The 23226-nt window shown below is 42.6% G+C and overlaps 1 protein-coding gene across 1 annotated transcript; it reads left to right on the forward strand.

Annotated features, from left to right (window-relative positions):
• The first annotated feature begins 648 nt into the window (after positions 1 to 648).
• SAMD8 (sterile alpha motif domain containing 8) lies at positions 649 to 20249 on the forward strand. Its single transcript, XM_081864411.1, has 6 exons — positions 649 to 874; positions 9695 to 10281; positions 15252 to 15347; positions 16134 to 16251; positions 18233 to 18383; positions 19399 to 20249. The coding sequence occupies exons 2-6, from the start codon at positions 9704 to 9706 to the stop codon at positions 19701 to 19703; spliced, it is 1248 nt and encodes a 415-aa protein (XP_081720537.1). The 5' UTR covers positions 649 to 874; positions 9695 to 9703; the 3' UTR covers positions 19704 to 20249.
• Positions 20250 to 23226: the final 2977 nt, after the last annotated feature.

A 23226-nucleotide genomic window follows, 5' to 3' on the forward strand; every position in this document is an offset into this window, starting at 1 on the left:
TGGAAAGAAATTACAATTGAGTAGACTGGAAGTCTAACACAAAGGTGGGGTGAGGGGTGGTGGATGGTGATGATAAAAGGAATTTAAAAAAAATAATAATACACGTGCCATTAAGGTAAGACGGGGAATATGCAGGAGAAATGATATGGAGGAGATATGGAGGGTGTTTGTCGAATTTGTACTGTTAAAAGGGAAAGGGGGCTTGGATAGTTACAATGGAATGGTCACATTTTTATTCTCATTCATTTATAATTATTACTTTGTCAAAATAAAATAATGATAAGAAGGAAAACAAATACAAAAATAGATGCATTGCACCAGACTGCTGATTATTTGCTTTAAGCCAAGCATATGTACTACTGTATAGTTATTACACGATGCAAACGAATCCTCCGCGCGCAGGCGAGGCGGGGGGTGGGTGGGTGGGTGGGTGGGTGGGGGGGTGGGTGGGGGGGTGGGTGGGGGGGTGTGTGTGTGTGTGTGTGTGTGTGTGTGTGTGTGTGTGTGTGTGTGTGTGTGTGTGACGTGGGCGGGACTCCGCCTGCCCCGCCCACTTCCGCTTGCCGTCTCGTCCCCTTGTTTGTTTGTTTTTTTTCTTGCGGAAGCTGCGTCAGTGCCTGGCCCCGCCTTTTCCGCTACGTGGCCGCGCCCGGTTGGTGAGTGGGTGGTTCGGTTGCCTGGCAGGGTCGAGCTGCTCCGCTGCCGACGCCGCAGCCTCCCAGCCGCCTCAGTCCCAGCGGCGACCCCTCCGTGCGATGGCGAAGGCGCACCGGCGGCGGCAGAAGCAGCAGCAGCAGCCGCAGCAGCAGCGAAGCCCTCGGCCTCTGCCTGCCGGCACGTAGCGGGGCCGCGTCGCCCGGCGAGGAGGGAGTTGGTAGGTTCCGGCTGGCCCGGCCCCGCCGCCGCCGCCAAGGCGCTTGCAAGGGGAGTTTCGGCTTCTGAGGGGCGTGTGAAGGGGAGGCGGCGGAGGCGGGTTTCGTTGGCTCTGCCTTTAGCCACAGGCTGCTGTGCGGAGCCGAAGGGAGCTTCCACAGCCGGGAGCAGGCTACCCTTCGCAGGCTCAGCTGCTGCTTCTCCAGAGGGAGCCGAAGAAAAGGTTTCCCGTTTCGAAGGATTTTATATTTTGAAGGTTGCTGTCGTTTCTGCAAGATATCTGATTTTGAAAAACGAAGTTAGAAATTTATTTATTGGGGTGGGGGGTGGGGTACAAATAGGTAGCCTTGCTTAAGGGTGCAAAGTAGCCTGCTAGCTTATTTTTTTTAGTTGCTTTGTTAATATTGTTAACATAGATGGTAATTGTTTTATTTGGGGTTGTTTTACCGGTGATTTGTTAAGTATTCTATACCATTTATGCTGTACAGTATTCGTGAAGTTCCATTATGTTATTTTTATCTTTTGTTTGTAAGCTGCTTTGGGCTTGATTTGAATCAAAAGTGGCGTGGAAGTAGAATCAATCAAAATAACATTGTCTAAGGGTGCAAAACAGCCTGCTCTAAGGCTGCAAAATAGGCTAATGTAGGGGTGCAAAACACCCCTGCTCAAGCACTTGGTGGGGGTGGTTATCTCTGCCTTGCTTCTGAGCTTCCTGGGGTATTCCGGACTCAAGACGGGTAGGCTGGATGACACTTTATTTATTATTTTTATTTATTTTCATTTGTTGAATTTATATACCGCCCTATACTCTGAGGTCTCGGGGCGGCTCACACAATAAAATCAGAATATAAAACCACAAAATGCATAATCAGAAGAAAAACAACAACAATAACCCAATAACACCCCCCCCCCAAAAAAAACCATCCTAAGCTTTAAAAGTCTAATCCAGCGGGGTTGTTTTTCATAAAAAAAATTTGCAGAAGGCGCAGCTTTAAATTGCTCGCTGAAGAGCACCTTCGTGTCTGGGAAGCAGCCTTTCCAGGGCTGCCAGGATGATGTGTGCCAACAGGGGGTGTGGCTGCTGGTAGACGCTTCTGTGTGATCGCCTTGTTCTTTTTCTACTTTCAGGAAAGCCTGGATCCAATTGTTTCCTCCTTGCTTCTAAATCACCCCATAGGGCTCGTTGCAGCCCCTGTGGGTGAGCAGCTATTCAGTGTTCGAAACTGAGATAGGATGCTAGGAGCTCAATGGCACCTTAAACCGAGGTTATGGGCGCTGCAACGGAATGTCTAGGCACACTTTTTATAACAAGAATACAAAGCTGAACATGAACAAACTGCAGCAAAAATATTATGTTCATTTTTCACATAGTCTAGTCCTTCTTCTGCCCACCCCCCTAATATTCTTAAGAGGGTCTCTTCTCCAGTCTTCAGAGAGTAGCTGGAAGTGGGGAGGCAGAAAAAAGCTCCTCCTTTCCTTCCACTCTGCAGTTTTAATCTGAAATACTAGGCGCAGTACTGTACTCAGAGCTCAGAAACTGCTTGCATTAATGAAATTCCCTCTCGCAAAATGTGCCTAGAACTTTGGGAGTTTTGAACACTGCATATGTTGTAAGGGTACTTGACCAATGGGGCCACAATTTTATTAGAAATAAAATATGGACTATGTCTCCAGGCTCGTGATGTGCCTATTGTGCCACCAAGGATGCCTTTGAGATGCTATCCTCTACCCTAACTTAAATGTTCAACGTGCTGTTTCACAACATGTGCTCTGGCTGTTGCATTTTGTACTCTACAACAGCCTGTACTGTATTGGCATTTGAAGTTCAGTGGGTTTGGGACAAACTTCATGTTGCATGAAGCTGTTAAACAAGTGTTGCTGTTTGCAGTTGCAGAGGCAATCAGAATTGGGGTGGCAGAGAATATGAAGGGGTTTTACCCTTTTGCTTTAAACCAGGCTCTAGAGGAAAATTGCCTTCCAGCTACTATTTGGCATTGGAGGAGAGCTGCTAGTAGTGCCAGCAATCAATATTGTATCTTACTGGAGTATTTTCATAAGCTGTAAAAGCTTTTGTTCTGTGTTCTCAGGCTGCTGTAAAGGGAGGTGGTGAAAGGGCTTTAAAATAATTAGAATAACAGGGCTGCAGGTGAGTCCTGCAATCTTCTCTGTAAGCAAGTCTTGCTGTGTCCTGGGACAACTCCTAACTAACGTGAGGGTTTATGAACAATATGTGCATTATACTTCACTGCACAAGTTGATCTTGCAAATATTCCAATTTTCTTTAAGAGAGATAAAGTATTGTGTAAAAGTGTTTCCACTTTTCCTCAATGTAATTTTTCACCATTGAAAAAATAGGGGGAAACCATTTTTCCTTCATTCTTCATATCTCATTCCTGCAGGAGAGATCAAATTGCAATATCATATCCATACTGCTTTAGTTGGTGTCACATCTGTTTTTTGTTTTTATTGATGCCCAGTAATTTTTTAGTAGTAATACTAGTAAATGCCTTTCCAATAACTTTGTTAGCTTTCTGTGTTTGTATACTTTTATGTGCTGGGGAACACTCTAGAATTACTTGAAAAGTAAGCATGTATTTTTCCAAGTAACGTTGTTGTGTGTCTACCAAACAGGTGACAGAAGCTTTAAAGGTAAAGGGACCCCTAACCATTAGGTCCAGTCGTGACCGACTCTGGGGTTGCGGCGATCATCTCGCTTTATTGGCCGAGGGAGCCGGCGTACAGCTTCCGGGTCATGTGGCCAGCATGACTTAAGCCGCTTCTGGCGAACCAGAGCAGCACACGGAAACGCCGTTTACCTTCTTGCCAGAGCAGTACCTTTTTATCTACTTGCACTTTGACGTGCTTTCGAACTGCTAGGTTGGGAGGAGCAGGGACCGAGCAACAGGAGCTCACCCCGTCGCGGGATTCGAACTGCTGACCTTCTGATCGGCAAGTCCTAGGCTCTGTGGTTTAACCCACAGCGCCACCCGCATCCCTGACAGAAGCTTTGGGTTACTATAAATTTCCTTTAGATGCCTTTTGCATTACTTGGAACTGTTGTAGTTGTTTGTTCTTCAGGTTTGCTGAGTTAACCTTTATTCCTCTTCAGATTTCCTGCAAGGGTGGTGCCAAATGTAAGGAAAACTTCTGGCAGCTTGCTTAGCAGAGAATCGAGGAGGCATTCCCAGCTTTTTCCTGTTGTGTGAAATGAGGAAAGATCATGCAGTTCTGCTCGCTCTAGTCTAGTGTATATCTGCCTTGCCGTTGAGCTGATTCAGCCTGCGAATCATTGCCATATATTATTCAGTAGACCTGTAGGACACTGATGATTAAAGCACAGCTATTACATAAAAGTTGGTTTTTGGTTTTTTTCCTTTGTAGAGTAGGGGAATGTATTGAGGATGTTGCTGCTTATCAATATCACATTCTTTGGTAATGTATAAGATTGCATTTTGCCACTCATTCACACTTGTAAAGCATTTAACATTTAGAATGTAAACTTAGATTGTCATTACAACAGTGAGCAGTCCTAAGATCAATTTTCATTGAAATATGTGTGTCTGCGCTAGTGTTTCTTCCTGGAGTAAGTAAACACATTGGCACTTGTCATGAGGACCAGGAAGGCAAAGAAGTGAGAAAGCTTCCACATACTTAGCCCTTGGAGTAGCATTGGTTAGTGAACTGCATAAAAATGACATACTCTATGAAACGCACAAACATTTATGTACATTTGGACAAGTGGCTTTTCATATACTGTATACCCAAGTAGACATTTATTGTGGACATTAACTTGTCGTGTCTTTTGTTTGACCTGTCCCTTAATGTTTCTTCATCCTTCAACTTGCTTGCAGTTATTTTGCATGTTAAATGGTGGTCCTCTGTTAATATAAGGTCATGGGAGTAATTCAGCTATCTAGAGTTGGCATATTACTGCTTCAAATGGGTGTGAGAAATCAAATAGTATCATTAACTTTGAGAAATTGGAGGAATCAAGCTTTGCTTCCCTTCCAAGGATTTCTGTGTATTGTGCAGCATTCCCCCTTTTTTATCAGCTGGATGTGAAAAGTTTTGAAACTTAGATAGCTTCGGGTGTGAACGTGCTCTCTCTCTACAGTATATTGGCAAGCTCTGCCTCTGCAGGAGGCTCAATATCTTCTTTCTCTTGAAAGCCATGTCGGATTGGATATCTTGGTAACTAAATATAAAAGAATGATCAGTATAACCAACCAGTGAAGACACACAAGCCAGTTTTATAGCACAGAATGTACTTTTTAACTGACTTGAAAATTCAGGTATAACTTGTGTTATTTATATCTATTTTATTAGCTTGCCTTGTAACATCACTGTTAATAAAAGCAATTTAAATAATTAGACACGCAAAACACCCAAAGCAGCAGTCATGTACCCATTGCAAATGGCCTGGACCCTGCTGAATAAGGTTAAAAGCCATAGGTTGCCACCGACATATATCAGTGCAGTTATTACAGCATTTTGGAAGGAAATATCCATGTAGGTCTCTAATTTTTTATTGGAGGGAGGTGAGGTGGATTTGATGGCTTTAATATTTTAATATTGCTATTATCTTAAATTCTTACTATTGCTCTGCTCAGAATGGCAGCCTAGAAATAGTTTTAAAATAAAATAGTTGGGCATATGGAATCTCCCATCAAAGAAAATCCCTAAATAGAGGATGTTTAGCCTAAACCCTCCACAGATCTCATAGGAATTCAAATAAATTCAAAATCTGGATGTTTTGGCTGCCATAAAATAAAATTCAGAACCTTTCCCAGGTTGTAGCTGTTACATGTCTACTGTATATTTGAAATGATTATAATTGGTAGCCTTACTGCTAGATGTGACTAGTCCCAAATGATGACTAAGCTTGATAGATACTGTCTCTGATACTGTAATCCAGTTTTAATTATTAGAAACCAAAACTAGATAGAAATTCTTTGGAACTGTTTGCAGTTTCTTCTGTCTGAGAGCTGGGGGATCACAAACCTTTATGGGAGCTAAAACTCACAATACACGATAAGTAGAAAACATTTGTGCCTGTCTTCCTTTGGCTTTTTTTTCTTTTGATTTGTCTCTTTGCTCCTGTGCCTTGTTTCAAGTGTAGTTATGAAGATCATCTTGGGAAAGGTGGGCCATGTATTGCTTGAAATAGCAGGGCAGGATGCCTACTCCCCAGAAAATTTATTTGAAAGAGCAAGCCGTGGTATTTACCTAAGTAGCCAACATGAATACCATAGTGTATCTTCTGATGTCTGTCTAGATGTCGTTGGTTCTACTTTGAAGTACTGGCTTAACCCTTTGTAGAACCCAGCAGGTAAAACTTGTTTGCAGGTGTCACCAACATGGTTTCAGCAGGTCCACACCTACCTGCAGAGTGCTGCCCTGGCATCCACAGAGTCCTTTTCCCTCACTGAAATTAGGCTTAGAAGAAGCATTCTGTTGCAGTCAGTAGAGCAGGCTATGGTGTAGGCTTGGTCACATGTATTTCCCATGTTTCTCTGGTTTGCAACCAGTGTTCAAAGCTCCCCTTGTTTTGGCGCATTTTGTGACGGGGAATTTCACTAGCGTGAGGAGTTTCTGAACTCTGGGCGCAGTACTGTACTGCACCTATGATTTCAGATTAAAACTGCAGAGTGGAAGGAAAGGAGCACTTTTTTTCTGCCTCCCCACTTCCAGCTACACTCTGAAGACGGGAGAAGAGACCCTCTTAAGAATATTAGGGGGGTGGGCAGGGGAAGGACTAGACCATGTGAAAAATGAACATAATATTTTAGCTGCCGTTCATTCATTTTCAGCTTTGCATTCTTATTAAAAAAGCGTGCCTAGACATCCTATTTCTGCGCCCATAACCTAGATTTAAAGTGTCATTTAGCTCCTAGCTTTCATATCTCAGTTTCTAGCACTGTTTGCAACTGTTCATGGGCCTAAGAGCAGGAGTTTCCCTCATTTATTGTAATGTCTCTGGTTTACAGTACAGATTGACATCAACTATTTTTTTTACTGTTGTGTTTGTTTCCTCTGGAACAGTATGAAATATTTGTTAACCGTTCCTTAAACAAGATTTGTAATATGCTTTGAGTGCATGTTCTTGTAGAAATGTAGGGGGGAAATTAAACAGCAAAGCCCTGGTATAGAGCTACTGACAAAAAAATATCTGGGAAGTCCATTGAGAGAGCATGATTTCTTCAGTCATTTGACCCTCCCACCTTTCCAATGTTTGGAATTCACTGTGGACTTACTCCCAAGTACAAGACTTATCACATGTGACCTTTGATGTATGAGCGTATGTATGCTTGATCAGCATTGTGAGTGACTCTTACTGTGTGAAAAATGAAGGATGGTGCTCCTTTTCCTACTTTGCCAAGCAAAGAATCTGTGGTCTGACATCTCTTCTAAAGGAGTCCTAATTGAAGCATTTGAGCATCAAGAGCATTTGTTTGGTCAACCCTTTAGGTATCTGTCTTCTGATTTTTTCTGAAAAATCTTGAGAATAATCTTCTGGTGAGTCTGTATTTTATTTTTCTCCGAACCTTTGTCTGCTTTGGTTGACTTAAGGATTAGGATACAGTGGGTACCTCAGGTTACAAACATAATTGGTTCCGGAGGTCCGGTCTTAATCCAAAACTGTTCTTAGCCCGAAATGCTCTTTCACTCCTGGGGCCTCCCGCTGCCGCCGCCATGCAATTTCCATTCTCACCCTGGGGCAAATTTCACAACCCAAGATACTACTTCTGGGTTAGCAGAGTTTGTAACCCGAAGTGTTTGTAACCTGAGGTACCACTGTATTTTTACAATCAGTTTTCTCTGTGTTCAGGCAAGAAAATGTTGAAACTCAGTTTGCAATGTCAGTAGAAAATGACAAATAGATTCTTGGTTAAGTGAAACACGAATGTATCGAATTTGCTGGATAGAGTGAGCTCCTGTTGCTGTGTCCCAACTCCTGCCAACCTAGCATTTCGAAAGCATACCAGCGAGAGTAGATAAACAGGTACAGCTGCGGTGGGAAGGTAAACGGCGTTTCCGTGCGCTCTGGCACTCGTCAAGGTGTCCTGTTGGACCAGAAGCAGTTTAGTCGTGCTGGCCACATGACCCGGAAAGCTGTCTGCGGACAAACGCCAGCTACCTCGGCCTGAACCAAGATGAGTCCTGCACCCCATAGTCGCCTATGACTGGACTTAACTGTCCATGGGTCCTTTGGCTTTTTTTACCTTTACATGAATGTGCAAATGATCTTCTAAAGGCTTGAGATTGTGTAGTTTTTGTTTTGTTGTAATTGTTCTTTTAAGTAAGTAAGTTTCTTAAGTGAGAATCTACAGATTTCTGTCCTGCCCTTAGCACCATCTAAGTTTTCATGGCAGTTTATTGTCACTGCAGGGACAAGTTTCCACATGCAGATCATCCACACTAAAAAAGAAAAAGACCTTACTCTGGTGCTGCCCATGAAAGTTCATTCTCTTGAACTTAGAGCAGTGTTCAAAACTCCCATTGTTTTCGGTGCATTTTGCAACAGGGAATTTCATTAGCGTGAGCAGTTTCTGAGCTCTGGGCACAGTACCGCGCCCAAGATTTCAGATTAAAACTGCAGAGTAGAAGGAAAGGAGGACCCTTTTTTCTGCCTCCCCACTTGTAGCTACTCTCTGAAGACTGGAGAAGAGACCCTCTTAAGAATATTGGGGGGTGGGCAGGAGAATGAGGAAAATGAACACAATATTTTCACTGCAGTTCATTCATTTTCAGCTTTTTCATTTCATTCTTGTTATTAAAAAAAAAATGCGCCTGGACATTCCGTTGTTGCTCCCATAACCTAGGTTCTAGATCCCATTTAGCTCCTAGCTTTCATATCTAAATTTCTACTACTGACTTGGAGACGTTACTGTAAAAATGGCATGTATTTTCCTAACACTGAAGTCAGAATCGGGGTATACACAGGTTTACGCTATCTCAGAAATGGCTGCGCTTAGTATTCTATCCTACCACCATGGCTTCCCAATTCTTTTGAAGCTTTTTCTTGTTTTTGCTTTTTTCTTATGTATTTTGTGTTGTCATTTTCTATTTTTTCTGTTGTGACCCATCCTGTGATCTTCAGATGAAGTGTGGTATACAAATTTTCTAATTAATAATAATAGCAATAGTAATACTACAGAACTATTAGAGATGGGGTGGGTAGAAAAGAAAGAAGGAGATGCTGTCTGCAAAGGCAAAACACAGCACAGCAGAGGACCTCCTAGTTGGAGATGTGCCGTTCCTCCATAGTGAGGAAAGGGCACATCTCTCTTTAATGGCCTGCATTGCCTCACATGGTCAACTTCCTCAGTGAAGTCAGGGATCAGAATATCTGTTTCATAAATAACTACTTGCTCAAGATGAGTAATAATTGTCCTGTGACTAATTGGCCGGGAAAGTTCCTTTCAAGTGGGGGGTCAGGGGAGTACAGTTCTTCCACGTCATCAGTATGCCACCCATTGTTTAAGAAATGTGTGGGTGGCTGGACAGGCCAGAAAAAATGCTTTTGTAGGTGAGTAAATTGATTTGGAATACAGTTTGTCCTTCCTAAGCAGACAGTCTCGTCACCAGTTGGGAAGCACTAGGTCTCTGGGCTGTAAAAATTAAATCTGATAAGGGTATTCAGGTGCAGCTGAATACAATGTAATTTTGTTGCTTCGTAGGAAAGTCTGTCTGAAGTACATTTTAACGCTATATCCCAGAAAATTGAGAACTTGGTGCTATAATGATGTGGGCACTAACTTGGTGCTATAATGATGTGGGCACTGTCTTCTCGGTCTTTAAAACATCTGATTTTTGGCAGGTAGAGAAGATGGAAGGCAACAGCCAGCTTTGCATTCAGCGTTGGTCTACCAGGCATGTAGCCAAATGGCTGAAGGAAGAAGGCTTCTGTGAGTATGTGGACATTTTGTGTGACAAGCACAGATTGGATGGAATTACATTACTGACACTGACTGAATACGACTTGAGGTCTCCTCCTCTGGAAATCAAGGTTCTAGGTGATATCAAACGGCTCATGTTGTCAATACGCAAGCTACAGAAGCACCACATTGAAGTTTTGGAAGAGCTTGGTTATAACAGTGATAGTCCCATTGGTTCCCTGTCGCCTGTGATTGGCTCCCTTCAAGGAACAGACTGGTTTTGCAATGGCGAGGTTCAACGGGATTGTGATGACTGTGAGCCTGTTGCCGATTTGAACACTGATCAGTATGCAAATGGAAAAAACAAACATCCTACGCGAAGACTGAACCCAGAGTATTGGAAGACAGCTTTGAGTTGTATATATGTTTTTATTGTGTTTGGCTTCACATCATTTGTCATGGTTATCGTGCACGAGAGAGTTCCTGACATGCAGACGTACCCACCACTACCAGACATATTCCTAGACAGGTAAGTGCTTTAACCTGCTTAGGTAAAAGTGCTAAAAATCAGAATTGCTAAACTGTTGAGGCCAAACTAGGTGTTTTGCAGAATTTCCTGTTGCTTCTCCCATTCTTAATTTTTTTTAAAATATTTTTTTATTTCGCAAAATAAGAATTTATAAAATAATTCTCCTAGGTTGTTTCCCCCCCCCCCATGAAAGTATGTGCTGTCAGCACCTTTATGGCAACCCCCACCACCTTTGGGGAATTCATTGACCAGCTCTTTCCCATTTTTTTGTGAAAATACCTCAAGGTCTACGCAAATCCATGAAATATGGGAAATGGCTAGATCACAACATCTGCACTGCTTTTCCTCTCCCTGGATTCAGAGGCTCATAGTGGATTTGTCCCCAGTTCTTTGAGCGTCCAGTGGCTAACCATGATGCATGGCTTAACTGTCTGTGGCCTGATTTGCACATCATGGTAAGCCACAGTTCGTCTTAAAAGAATGGTTTAATTAATTGAGAACATGCCTTGGCCTTGCACCCACAACACCCTCCAGACTCAGACCCAGTCACTGAAGCTGTACTATGGTTTATTGTTTCACCTGAACCCATAGCATGGTTTGTTGGCTTGTTTCAGAGAAGCAACAAATAAACCAATGTTTGCCCTTGCTTTATTTCTGTCTTATCATGCGTGGCTTGTCTGAAACAAATAAACCACTGTCCATTTTAAGATTACTCCGCAAGAAGAAGAAAGTGGAGTTTTCCAAAACAATTTTATAAATACCTCCAAAACACTGAGCTGCCCTACAGCAGTGATCTCAAGAGCTGCTGGGAAATCTTATGCATTTTCCTGCTGGGAGGGAAGAATGCAATCTGTCAGCAACACCCCTTGGTCCTCTTAACTGGTGGCTGGGGTGAAATTGTCCTTTCTGTAGACACGGCGCATTATTATTGACTTTCGGTCAAGAAATGTAACATTTACAAAATTTGATACTAAATGCAGGCATTATTTGTTTTAAGAACTGCTTTTTTTAAAAATCCCTGCAGGGAGCAAAAAGAGAAACTATTTGTCAGGGGTTCAGAAGGAGAGACACAGGAGGGGGAGCAAATGGAGAGTGAGGAGGAGGAGTACGAGGGGGGAGCAGGCAGTGACAGTGGAAAGAGTTATTCCACAAGCCTCTCCAGCGAATCGGAGGACTCACAGAAGGGAGCGCCGATGGCCAGGGCGAGGGGGGTTCCAGGGGGGAAGCCCCAGGAGGAAGGGGCCAGTGGGGAGTCCCTGAGCAGCAGTTGGAAATCAGGACCAGCTTCCCCACCAGAGCGCAGTGGGGAGGGGGAGTCCCAGGAATCGGGACCAGTGCTCTCACCACCAGCGGGAGGAGAGGAGTCAGGTTTGGTCACGCCCACATCAGGAAGCGGGGAAACGGTCAGGAGGAAGGTTACCGGCTGGGCGCGCGCGCCAAGTTCAAATGTACAGGCGAGCGGCACAGCAGGGAGCCCGGGTAGGGAGCCAGGTCCTAAAGCCCGCCGGAAGGAAGGGGAAGACCAAGGGGGGTCAGCGTCAGAAGAGTCCAGGAAGGAGGAGACCCCAGAGGGCAGAAAGACCCAGCGAAGGAAAGAACAGCGTAGGAGGTGGAGCCGGGCGAGGATCTTAAACTGGTGTGGGAGGAGCAGTGAGTCAGAGGGGACTTAGCCGGTCTAGCGTCGAGACGTGGGTCTGCGCGCCCAGAGCCTTGAAATGGAAACTAAACTTCAATAAAGACTTTGTATATTATATCCACCGGGCATTGGTCCTCTGTGAGCTGGGATCTAGAGGCAGACCTGACACTATTGAATGCTAGATATTGTTTTAGAATAGAATTACTGTCATCAGGGCACCAAGGAAGGATTCAGAGTAGAGACAGTAATCAGGAAAACAAGGTCAGAAGATTACAATAGTCTCAGTGACTGGCCTTTGTTATTACCCTTTTAGCAGCAAGGGCATGTGACTGCAGAATAGCTTCGACTGAAGCAATTGCATATTGTTGTGGTGTTAAGAGTGCACATATTCTATCTCCAAGAAGTATGGGTTGTGGGCAGTGATTGCAGAAGCACTTGAAAACAAAGCTAAAAGGTTAATACATAGACTTCATAGGCCAGCAAAAAAGCCTAAACTTTCCCATGATCACCATTTGCTGAATAGTAGATGGGATAACAAGAGGGCAAGTGGCTGAATAGAAGAGGAGCTATTATTGCAGATTAGGTCATCAGTAGCTCAGATTTTAGCTGTTAAATTTATCTATTGGCTCTCATTCCTTTGCAGTGTTCCTTTTTGTGATCAGAGGATGCTTTGAGTGATACATTGGTATCTGTTCCATTCTGCGCTTTTTTAAAAACAATTTTTACGGAAAGGACAGTTAAGAGCATCTTGAAATGTTTACGGCTGTTTCCTGGCAGTGTTTGAAAAATTAAGTGTTCTTTTACAGCCCACAGTCACCACATTGCTTGGGTTTTACCTTAAAGCTTTTCTAGAATGCACAGTCCCTATCTGGGTGTTGTCTTAAAAAAAAACCTTTTTGTTGTCAATTTACCAGTATTGAAAGGCTGTAGATTTTATCTAGGTAAGTAGTTGCACCTGCTCTCCCTAAGTCCTATGTGGCTGAAGGACAATAAGCTGCACTCTTTATTTGATTTCATCCTGCTAGCAGAAGGCAGAAAGCTTGAGAGGAAGGAACTGGGAGAAGCGGGGGGAGCACCCCACTGATGAAAGGTTTGAGTGAGCCCCCTCCCCACTTTGTGTCATGTACACTTCTCCAGAGCCTGGCCAAAGTTATCCATGCTCTGGTGACCTCCAGAGTAAGCTGCCATAACGCCTTACATGTGGGGCTGCCTTTGAAGGCTGATTGGAAACTGCTAATTGGAATTGGCTGCTTAAAGTGGAACAGTGGTGCTTCACTGGCTCCCTTTCTATTTCTGCACACAGTTCAGAGTGCTCGTGCTTATCTTTGAAATGGCTTGAGATCCGGATATTTGAAGGGTTACTTGTTTCTGTGTGTGTCTGCCCATGCAAATGTCAAGTTTGGCTGCTCTTGTCTGGATGCCCAAGCCGTGGGTGGTAAGGAGGTGGGATCGGAGGGCAGAGCCTCCTCAGTTTTGGCATCCCACTTGTGGAGTGTTCTCCCTGGGAGCTTTGCCTGGTGCTATTTATCTCCTTTTGATACCAGGCAAAGACTTCCTTGTCTTCTCAGAGTTCAGTACTTGTTTCTAGTTTTGTGCTGCCGGTGACTTTCTGTTCTTAGTGGTCCTGTTAGTTGGACCCAGTGATGTTCCGTTTCATTAATATATTCATAAAAACAAGTGAATGTCAGTGACAAATACAATATTGAACAAGCTTAGCTGTTTCAAAGCTTAGCTTTTTTCTAAATGGAAGTAAAATACTGTATGTTGGATTGGATCACTTTCTAGCGCATCAAAAAATTTCTGGTGTGAATGGAACATTTTCCAATGTAAATTACCTTGTTCACATCAGCATAATATTCATCCCCCCTGGAAAATACACTCTTCAGCTCTTTTTAGGTACTTGTCTTCTTGATTTTCTTATTTGTTGTATGCATTCTTAGCCTCCCTGCAAGTATGTGCATTGAAAGGGAAGATTATCAATTTGTAAAATAAGAGGGTGATTGAGTGGTAGAATGAGCTGGTGATGGTACAGTGTTGAACTGCTGTTAAATGAAGAAACAGGCATTCATTAAATGGTGGACAAAATGTGAAGGACAAGAAGGGAGCGTGTAGAGAAGTACCGTATTTTTTGCTCTATAAGACTCACTTTTCCCCTCCTGAAAAGTAAGGGGAAATGTGTGTGAGTCTTATGGAGTGAATACAGGCTGCGCAGCTATCCCAGAATCCAGAACAGCAAGAGGAATTGCTGCTTTCACTGCAAAGCGATCCTGCTTGCTGTTCTGGCTTCTGGGATTCAGAATATATTTTTTTTCCTGTTCTCCTTCTCCAAAAACTAGGTGTGTCTTATAGTCTGGTGCGTCTTATAGAGCGAAAAATACGGTGAAAATGTGTAGGAGAAATGGGCCATAATAGTAAAAGGAAAATGTATACTCAGCTTAGAGAAGAAAAGATCTTGCAGGAAAGCACTGAAGTTCAGAAAAGACAGCTGATTTGATTGTGTGATAAAGCATCTTTAGCCCCAGTAAACAGTATTCAGATATAACTGTGGAAAACATAGCTTTGAGAAGCAGGCAAGCTTAGGTAGATGCTCCATTAAAATGTATGAAGATTGTGATTTTGTAATTTGGCAAAAGAGTATTGAATCAAATTACCTGGCATTTACTGCTTTTCTCCTGTTGAAGAGAGTGATTATGCTTAGGATGCAGACATGGAAATTGGAACTGTCAGATATTACGTGCAGACTCTTGCTCTTTTTGTAGATACATGGTGTGAATTTATGGTGTCAGGCGAGGTTTCTCCCTCCCTTTCTTCCCCTTCCCCAGCGCAGCGGAGGCCGGCTGTCTCCCAAGGCGGGGCCCCCTCTTGGGTAGGATAGAACAAGGATGCCTTTGCACTTTTAAGATTACTAGAACAAGCCTCTGCTTTGTCTAGTGATCAAATTCCAAAAATCTGTTTGTTTCAACAGAGCCAATTTAACCCATTGATTTTAAGGTTGCAGAAGTTTCAGCAAATGGTTCTGCTGTTTTGCTTCTTGCTGCTTCACTTTCCCCAGTTTTAGAGCAGTAAAGCAAAGCTTAAGAAGGGTAAGATACTAAACTGCAGAAAAACGTGATCTTTCTGGCAAATGCCAAGTTGGTTTGAAACCAATCGGCTATGCTAGAAATTATGCTGAGCGTTGAGGTACATAAACGATAGTTTCAGTTTTAAATCAAATGGGTTTGTTTTGTTTTGTTGGTAAGGTCCTACTTACCCATCATCTGCATTTATTTTGCCCAGAAATTGCACATGTCAAAGTGGCACATAGCATCTTGATTTTTCTTTCCTCCAATTTTAGTGTTCCTAGGATACCGTGGGCTTTTGCCATGACTGAAGTATGTGGTGTGGTTCTCTGCTACATCTGGCTGCTCGTTCTTCTACTTCACAGACACAGGTATAGTTCAGTTGCCTTTATTTTGGAAATTGCAGACAACCTTGTTTGAAGATCTTGTGTGTATCTGTCTTGTGCTGCAGTTCTGGAGAAAAATAGAAAGAGACTTGATTCCTCATTAAGAGGGGATACTAAAGTCCACACCATCCAAACAAGGAGCAGGTTGAATCCATGGCAGCCACTCCACATGTTGAGAGGTTGATGTGCAACAATGGGGACAGTGGTTCCATCACTCCCATAAAACTGTTGAGCAAGTGGTTTGGTGGTATGAGAAAATGGTGCCAGACTTGTGTAGCACGTTGCTTATTCCCAATGTATTTTGGTAGTGCTTAGCATTGCTGTGCAGAGAGATGGCAGAGCGAGACCCCCCGCCAAAAAAAACTGTGTTTGCTAGCACACTGCTCACTTAAATCACAGCTTGTTTTTAAGTGGAGTGAGAACTTTTCAGTAGCATGAACCAGTACATTTTAATTAAATTTTATGTTTTAAAGCCATGGTTTAATGTAACATGTGAGCCATGTCAAAACAAAAGCTTGATTCCTAAGAAAAGCTAAGGAAGCTTCCCGAAGTAAAGGTTACTGTTTTATCCTCCTCATTGCAGCCACTTGTATCTCTGAAAAATCACTCTAGAGGGTCATTGCAGGGGAGGGGGTTCCTGAGCATGTTTTGGGTGGGTTGCTGAGACAGAGGAAGGACCTGAAAACTTTCCATCCCAGAACTTCCTTAAGTTAGCATCTTTGCATCCAAGCCCTCCATTAAACAACTCAGACTTTTTCTGCTTGTTTCTAGGTCGATCCTTCTGCGACGGTTATGCAGTCTTATGGGGACGGTGTTCTTGTTGCGTTGCATTACAATGTTTGTGACCTCATTATCTGTGCCAGGCCAACATCTGCAGTGTTCTGGAAAGGTAAGCAACCACTTGCCCATCCCAAATTCTGAGATTTACTTCTGCATTGGCCACAGCATTGAGACAGAAGTAAACTTAGGACAAACAAATGAGAAATGCCAAATGGTAGCTATTTGTCCATCTAACCTGATATTGTCCACTGACAGGCAGAGGGTCTTGAGCAAAGGTCTTTCACATTGGCTGCTACGTGATGCCTTTAACTGAAGCTGGCATGTATTGAATGTGGTGCCTTGTGCAGGCAAGACATGTGCTCTACCACCAAACTAGGGTCCCTCCCCAAAATTCAGCCCTGCTATGTTGAAATAGAAGGGGAAGAAATGGAGGCAGTGAGAGATTTTACTTTCTTGGGCTCCATGATCACTGCAGATGGTGACAGCAGCCACGAAATTAAAAGACGCCTGCTTCTTGGGAGAAAAGCAATGACAAACCTAGACAGCACCTTAAAAAGTAGAGACATCACCTTGCCAACAAAGGTCCATATAGTAAAAGCTATGGTTTTCCCAGTAGTGATGCATGGAAGTGAGAGCTGGACCATAAAGAAGGCTGATCGCCGAAGAATTGAATTATGGTGCTGTAGGAGACTCTTGAGAGTCCCATGGACTGCAAGAAGATCAAACCTATCCATTCTAAAGGAAATCAGCCCTGAGTGCTCACTGGAAGGAGCTGAGGCTCCAATACTTTGGCCACCTCCTGAGAAGAGAAGACTCCCTGGAAAAAAACCCTGATGTTGGGAAAGATGGAGGGCACAAGGAGAAGGGGACGACAGAGGATGAGATGGTTGGATAGTGTTCTCGAAGCTACCAGCATGAGTTTGACCAAACTGCGGGAGGCAGTGGAAGACAGGAGGGCCTGGCGTGCTCTGGTCCAGGGGATCACGAAGAATCGGACACGACTAAATGACTAAACAACAACAACAACATGTTGAAAGCAGGTTGTCGAACTTGCTGCAGTAGCCTGATAAAGTTCCAGAATGTGCCTTTCTCTTTAGCCAATTTAGACAACATGAGTTCTCTGGAATACTCTCAATATTTACATGTTAAGGCAACAAATTCTAGTGCAGCCTCGGCCTGGTACCATCCACATAGTGTTGGACTGCAACTCCTGTCATTCTTGTCAATGGGCCATCCTAGCAGGGGCTTATGGGAGTTGCAGTCCAGAGTATCTTGAAGGCACCATGTTTGGGAAGTCTGAAATACTGTGTGGCATAAGTTGAGTGGGATGACTACATCATAAAGACACAGAGTAAGCTAGCTAGCTCATCCTGCCTCCTGGACTAAAGGAAGTAGAGAAATGAACTGATCCCACGCTATCTACTCCAGCCTTGAATCAATTCTGTTTTGTGGTATTCTGCAAAGGTCTCACACAATCATAAATCTCTTCTCAGCCACAAACTCACTCAGTGCTCTTAGCAGGCTAAGGAGAGGGTGAGAGATAATACTGACCTACCCTACAGGGTGTTGCACAGAATACTGAGAGAATGTATATGGAGCACTTTGAACGCTTTAAAATGCTAGGTAAATGCTAAGTCGTTCAATATTGATAAAGCTGTATTTATTTAGAAAATAGAACAGAGTGTTTGAAAGAGCAAGGTCTTTGAAAGTACATCCTTTCTAACCTGAGTATATGTTACTCTGAAGATACATTATATATGTGTGTGTTTAGAGCATGATGCATTCAGGAGCAAAATGTGAACATGTATTTTTAGGCTGAATATCTCGATAAGGAGGTCAAAGCTGGGTGTTTTCCTTGTGGGTAGTAGGGAAAATCCTGGAGACTTGATCCTTGGTGTGTATTTTTAAGTGTAGATGTAAATAGACCGAATGTACAAACAAACAAAATGAACTGTGTTTCAGTTACCTATGGAAACCATGTTATGTGAACTAGGGGCAAATTCAGTGCTGTTCTAAAGTTGGTAGATCACCTCAAGTATTCTTGATGTGTTCCTTATTCATTTATTTGTTTTGCACGCTTCTGTTTCTAGTTGTATGGCAACGTGTGGGCAAAACTTCAGCGAGCCTTTGCAATCTGGAGTGGGTTTGGCATGACGCTAACAGGAGTACATACCTGTGGAGACTACATGTTCAGCGGCCATACGGTTGTCCTAACCATGCTCAACTTCTTTGTCACTGAATGTAAGTACAGCGTTGAAATGGCATCATGAATCTAGTATGTCACTCCTTTTTTTGCATCTTGATGTTGTGAAATATTTTCCAACATAGGCTTCAGTGAAGGGAAGACAGGCATTTGTAGGGGACAAAAGCTGCCTAACTGGCAGTGGGCTTTGTGATTGACTGGGTTATTGTGGCTATGAATGCTCAGAGATCTGTCATTGCTGCTTAGAAAGTGAAAGCAAAGCAAATTTCAGTTTCACCAGACTTCATGATCCGTGCACTGATGTTGCATTAAAATAATATTTTATCGTTACAAAGGATGATGGGGATTTTTTACTTACTGCATTCAGTGCTTAGTTGGCGTCTAGCAAATAAGTAAGCTAGTCAAAGAAAAGACACAAAGCCATATTAGAATCTAAAAGACACCAGGAAAGAGGAGTGGAGGAAGAAAGTGTTGCGGGGCAGATATCTTAAGAATGCAAAGTAACAAGAAGGCAAGTTATTAAATGGCCTTTTCAGCTCAGTGAAGGCTAGGGCTGCAATAAATTGTCCAAAACCAGTTTGAAATCCATATTGTGATATTGGTTTCATAATTTTTGACCTGTCTATATATTGTGAATTGTGTGTGTTTGTGTTTGCTATGCAAAAATCCCAATGTGGGGGAAATCAGGAAGCCAGCCAATGCCTCTGCATAGCTCCATCCTTATTTCAGACATTGTGATACATCAGTATATTGTGATGTTTCACTGGGGGTGTATCACAATGTTGAAAACCAGATAATGCCCAGCCCTAGCGAGGGCCATGCTGTTGTTCCCTTTATGGAAGGAAATAGGAAGAACCTCGAAACAGTCCTTGGTCCTCTGGCTGGTGACTGGCATTCTTCTTCCCTTACCCTCTGCAGCCATGTGGAAGCTGACAGTAGCAGAAGACGATAGCTAACCTTCCTGATTGCTCCTAGTTGGCGGTCAATCCAGGGCACCCCTTTGATAACAAAACCTGGTAAATTGTGATTGGCTGAATGCTCTTCTCTCCCTAGATACGCCAAGAAGCTGGAATTTCTTGCACACACTGTCCTGGGTGCTGAATCTCTTTGGGATTTTCTTCATTTTGGCAGCCCATGAACATTACTCCATAGATGTCTTCATTGCCTTCTACATCACCACGAGACTATTTTTGTACTACCACACGCTGGCGAATACAAGAGCCTATCAACAGAGTAGGAGGGCCAGGATTTGGTTTCCTATGTTCTCTTTTTTTGAATGCAACGTAAATGGCACCGTTCCAAATGAGTATTGCTGGCCCTTCGCAAAGCCATCAATATTGAAAAGGTTAATTGGCTAAAGAGGACTGGTTTGAATTCACATCTGTGTGAAGTCTTTTCGATTAACTTTCCACAGGAACAGGTGCACAAAAAGGGTATGTTATTCACGTGCAGCAAGGCTACAAGGCACCGGTCGAAATGCAGCAAAGTTAAGTCACTACTTGTTCTTTGGCATTCTTTAACGTCTGGAGAACTTCGAGCTGTCTTTGGATGAAGGAAAGACATTGGATCTGTATAACATCAAGTGCAACCTATTTAGCTGTCTCAAACAAAAACTAACACGTGTCATACCTTTAAAATAATTGTTTGCCTAATGAGAATAGGGTGCATTTTGGGAGGGGAAATCATGAGAGGGAAACACCCTGACGAAAAAGGGCCCCAAGACCTTTAGTAAAAGAAATTGTGCCGTGTGACGCAAAGTTTCTGTCTTGGTACCCAAACGACAACCGTGAACAGAGCTTCATTGACTTGGAGCACATGACTTCATGCTATTGTACCATCCCAAGGTTTTCCTTGTTTACATTTCAGTAAATCGGTGAGAAATAAACACCTTATCTTTTTTGAAATGAGGTTGACTTAGCTTTAGTGCCACAACTCTTCCTTCTGAACACAGTATTAAACACTAACAAAATTCTCTGCATGCTTTTAAAACACTGCTTTTAGAAGAAGAATATCATAAAATTGGGCTAGTAGCAGACGGTGTCCCATGAGACAATTGAAAAGTGTGGTGTTGTTTGTATTTTGTTTGGGCAAATGACAAGGTTTTGAACAGTGGCTCTGAGAAAGTACATACAAATCATTTTTCTTTGCCCATTACCACAGTTGTCATAAGGCTCCATGTAGCGTTGGCAGATGTTGAAATTTCATGGGTTAGCTGAGAAATGTTGGATAGTGTATTCATTGAATGTTTTCTTCGTATTCTTAGTTCTTGCAAGTTAAACTACCTTAATCGGCTTAACCTTTGTGGTAGATATCACTTTCTTCAGAGAGTGTTCTTATGGTCGTGAAAAGAGCTGGAGCTTAAAGTATTAGGAGTCCTGAAAGTGTAGCATTTGGCAGTCATGAACACACAACATTTTTCTGTGAAATATAACTTGGATAAGTTGCTCAGGTTTGCATTTAATCAACCAAGCCATCTTTTGTAATTGTTCAAAAAAGGCCACCTTAGTTTAAAACGGTAATTGTGATTAGCGCATGGATTCAAGAATGCGTTTGAAATACATAATTTCAGAGTAGGTAGTTTGTGTTGATGCTGACATTGCTTTTTCAAATGGCCATGTAAGCTTTTCCAGACTATCGCAGGAATTCACTGGAACATTTCCATGCAATACACTTAAGTGTCTACAACGCAGAAGATCAGCAGCTATCTTGTATGCTGAAAATCTTTTGAATAATTACACTGAATTTTCAGGTAGAAGTTTTATGATGCAGTGTTGTCACTGGCAGCCAGTTATGTCCTTTCCCTAGTGCCTCTTCCTGGTAACTCAAGTGAACCAGACCTACAAAGTATATATTGCTCTTATAGCCGAGAGCTACTACTAGGTTAGCTCTAAAGAGAGAAGTAAAAGGTGTCAGGTTTATTGCCTTTGTTTAAGAGCGCAATAATAGATGGTGTAAACATTCCTTTCTGGTTCTCTGTAAAACACTGCTGCACATGGATTAATACTTATATGCAGAAATGCATGGGCCAATGTGATGAATTAGAAATAAGTGTAGTTAAATTTGCAAATCTGCAAATTAGAAGTAGCTGCAATTATAGAACTGCTGTTGTACAGCTTCTGGCTTTACTTGATCTCGTCACAGTATTACAATATTTATACACTTAAATGACCACTCCAGTATCTTTACGTGCCACTTGAAACGGGAACAAAAACACATTGTTATCTCGGAGCATGCCTTATTATTCACAAACTGCACATTATTGCAGAGTCAGTGTTCCAGCTGAATGCATTTTGCAGAAACGATCCTTTTTGCTTTGGCTTTTAAGGTGCACAGGATATGTTCAGAATTGCTAGTATGCACTGACTGGTCTCTGAAGATCTGGGCGACAAGTAGTCCAGAAGTATACATAATAAATGCACTATGGTCATCTTTTTGTCAGCAATATAGAGGCAGACTCTGAGGTGCTTCTACCAACTGCAGTGGCAAACCGGCGTGTTCTTCCCACCACGCCCCCAGTCTTTGCTGCATGGGGAAAGGGGAATTGTTGCATCCTTTGAAAGCACGTACGGTCGGTTGCTTAAAGCAGCTCTCGAAATGCAACTGGGAACTCACGACGGAGACAGCCTCTCCCTAGGTTTACAGATTCCTTTTGGAAAGGAAAAGGGCACATCCCCAACAGTGTGTTTGAAAAGTTTACAGTTCAGGTCTACATTACATTGCAGGGAGTACAATATTAAACTGTCTGTTCAAGGGAAAACAATGGTTTCCATCCGGTTATTGTTAAGAGCTGCTGCTTCCTATGAGACTTGACACACAGCGTCATTCTGTGCCTGTTTACTTGGATCAGTGTTCTTCATTCTAACAGAGGGGGTGCGCTTGGGCCATGCCACTTAAGGCTGATTGAAAGATTGGCCTGTTTTTAAAATTTTTAAACCCACACAGACAACCAGAACATCAGGAAGGGGAGGCTATTAGAACCCTTTTCCCTGACCTGCTAGTTTACAACCTCCCTTAGAGCAAGGCCTGAGTTCAGTGGGACTTACTTGGAAATATGCGTAGAATTGCAGTCAGTTGTGACCCAGATTAAATAGATTTACTTCACACGGTGATTCAGTTAAGAGGTGAGCAGAATATTAACCAGAACACCTTGGCTCTTGATGTAGTAAGTAACCCAGTTACTTGAATAGTATTTAGTATGAAATACATTCCTTCCCCCCAAAATAAATCTTCCTAGAAGTTGTTTTGTGGACTACATTTGCACTTCAAAACTAGCCATCCTAGGGATTATTGTACTTAAAATAGTGATATAATACTTGGTATATCTTCCTTGGTTTAATTCAACATGTATTTTCCATGGGGAGATATGTCACATCAACCCTCCCAAAATCTTCCCATTATGGAGAGTTATAAGGTATGGAATTCTTATTATTTCTCTTTTGAATGTGCTTTGAAAAAAACCTCTAGAAAAGCATTTTTGCACTTGTCATTTATGTCGGACTGGGGTGGTTTTTTTTGTTTTGTTTTGTTTAGTGTATTAGTATATGGAATGGCGGTGGTAAAGGAGACAAAATTCAGAGCAAGGCATCTGAAAGATTCCAAGCAATAACCAGAACGTCTCATCTATTTACCGAGTGTCAGTGCATAGCAACCAACTTCAAATTGCTTTGCCCACTCTTTGGTTTGTAGTTTTGTGGTCTATACCAAGTGAGATATGTCTACCTATCTTTGGTACCAAATGATGCCCATTTTGAAATGCTGTGACTTGATACAGACGGTTGATAAGAGGTATCCTTAACACTATAAATTGTAACTTTATAAAGGGTCCCCCCCCAAATAAATTTTGGTTTATTTTCCTGATACTTAACTGTGAAATGGATAAAC

This window comes from Podarcis erhardii (genome assembly GCF_964252035.2).
Source record: "Podarcis erhardii genome assembly, chromosome: 5".
In the NCBI taxonomy this organism is placed as follows: Eukaryota; Metazoa; Chordata; class Lepidosauria; order Squamata; family Lacertidae; genus Podarcis; species Podarcis erhardii.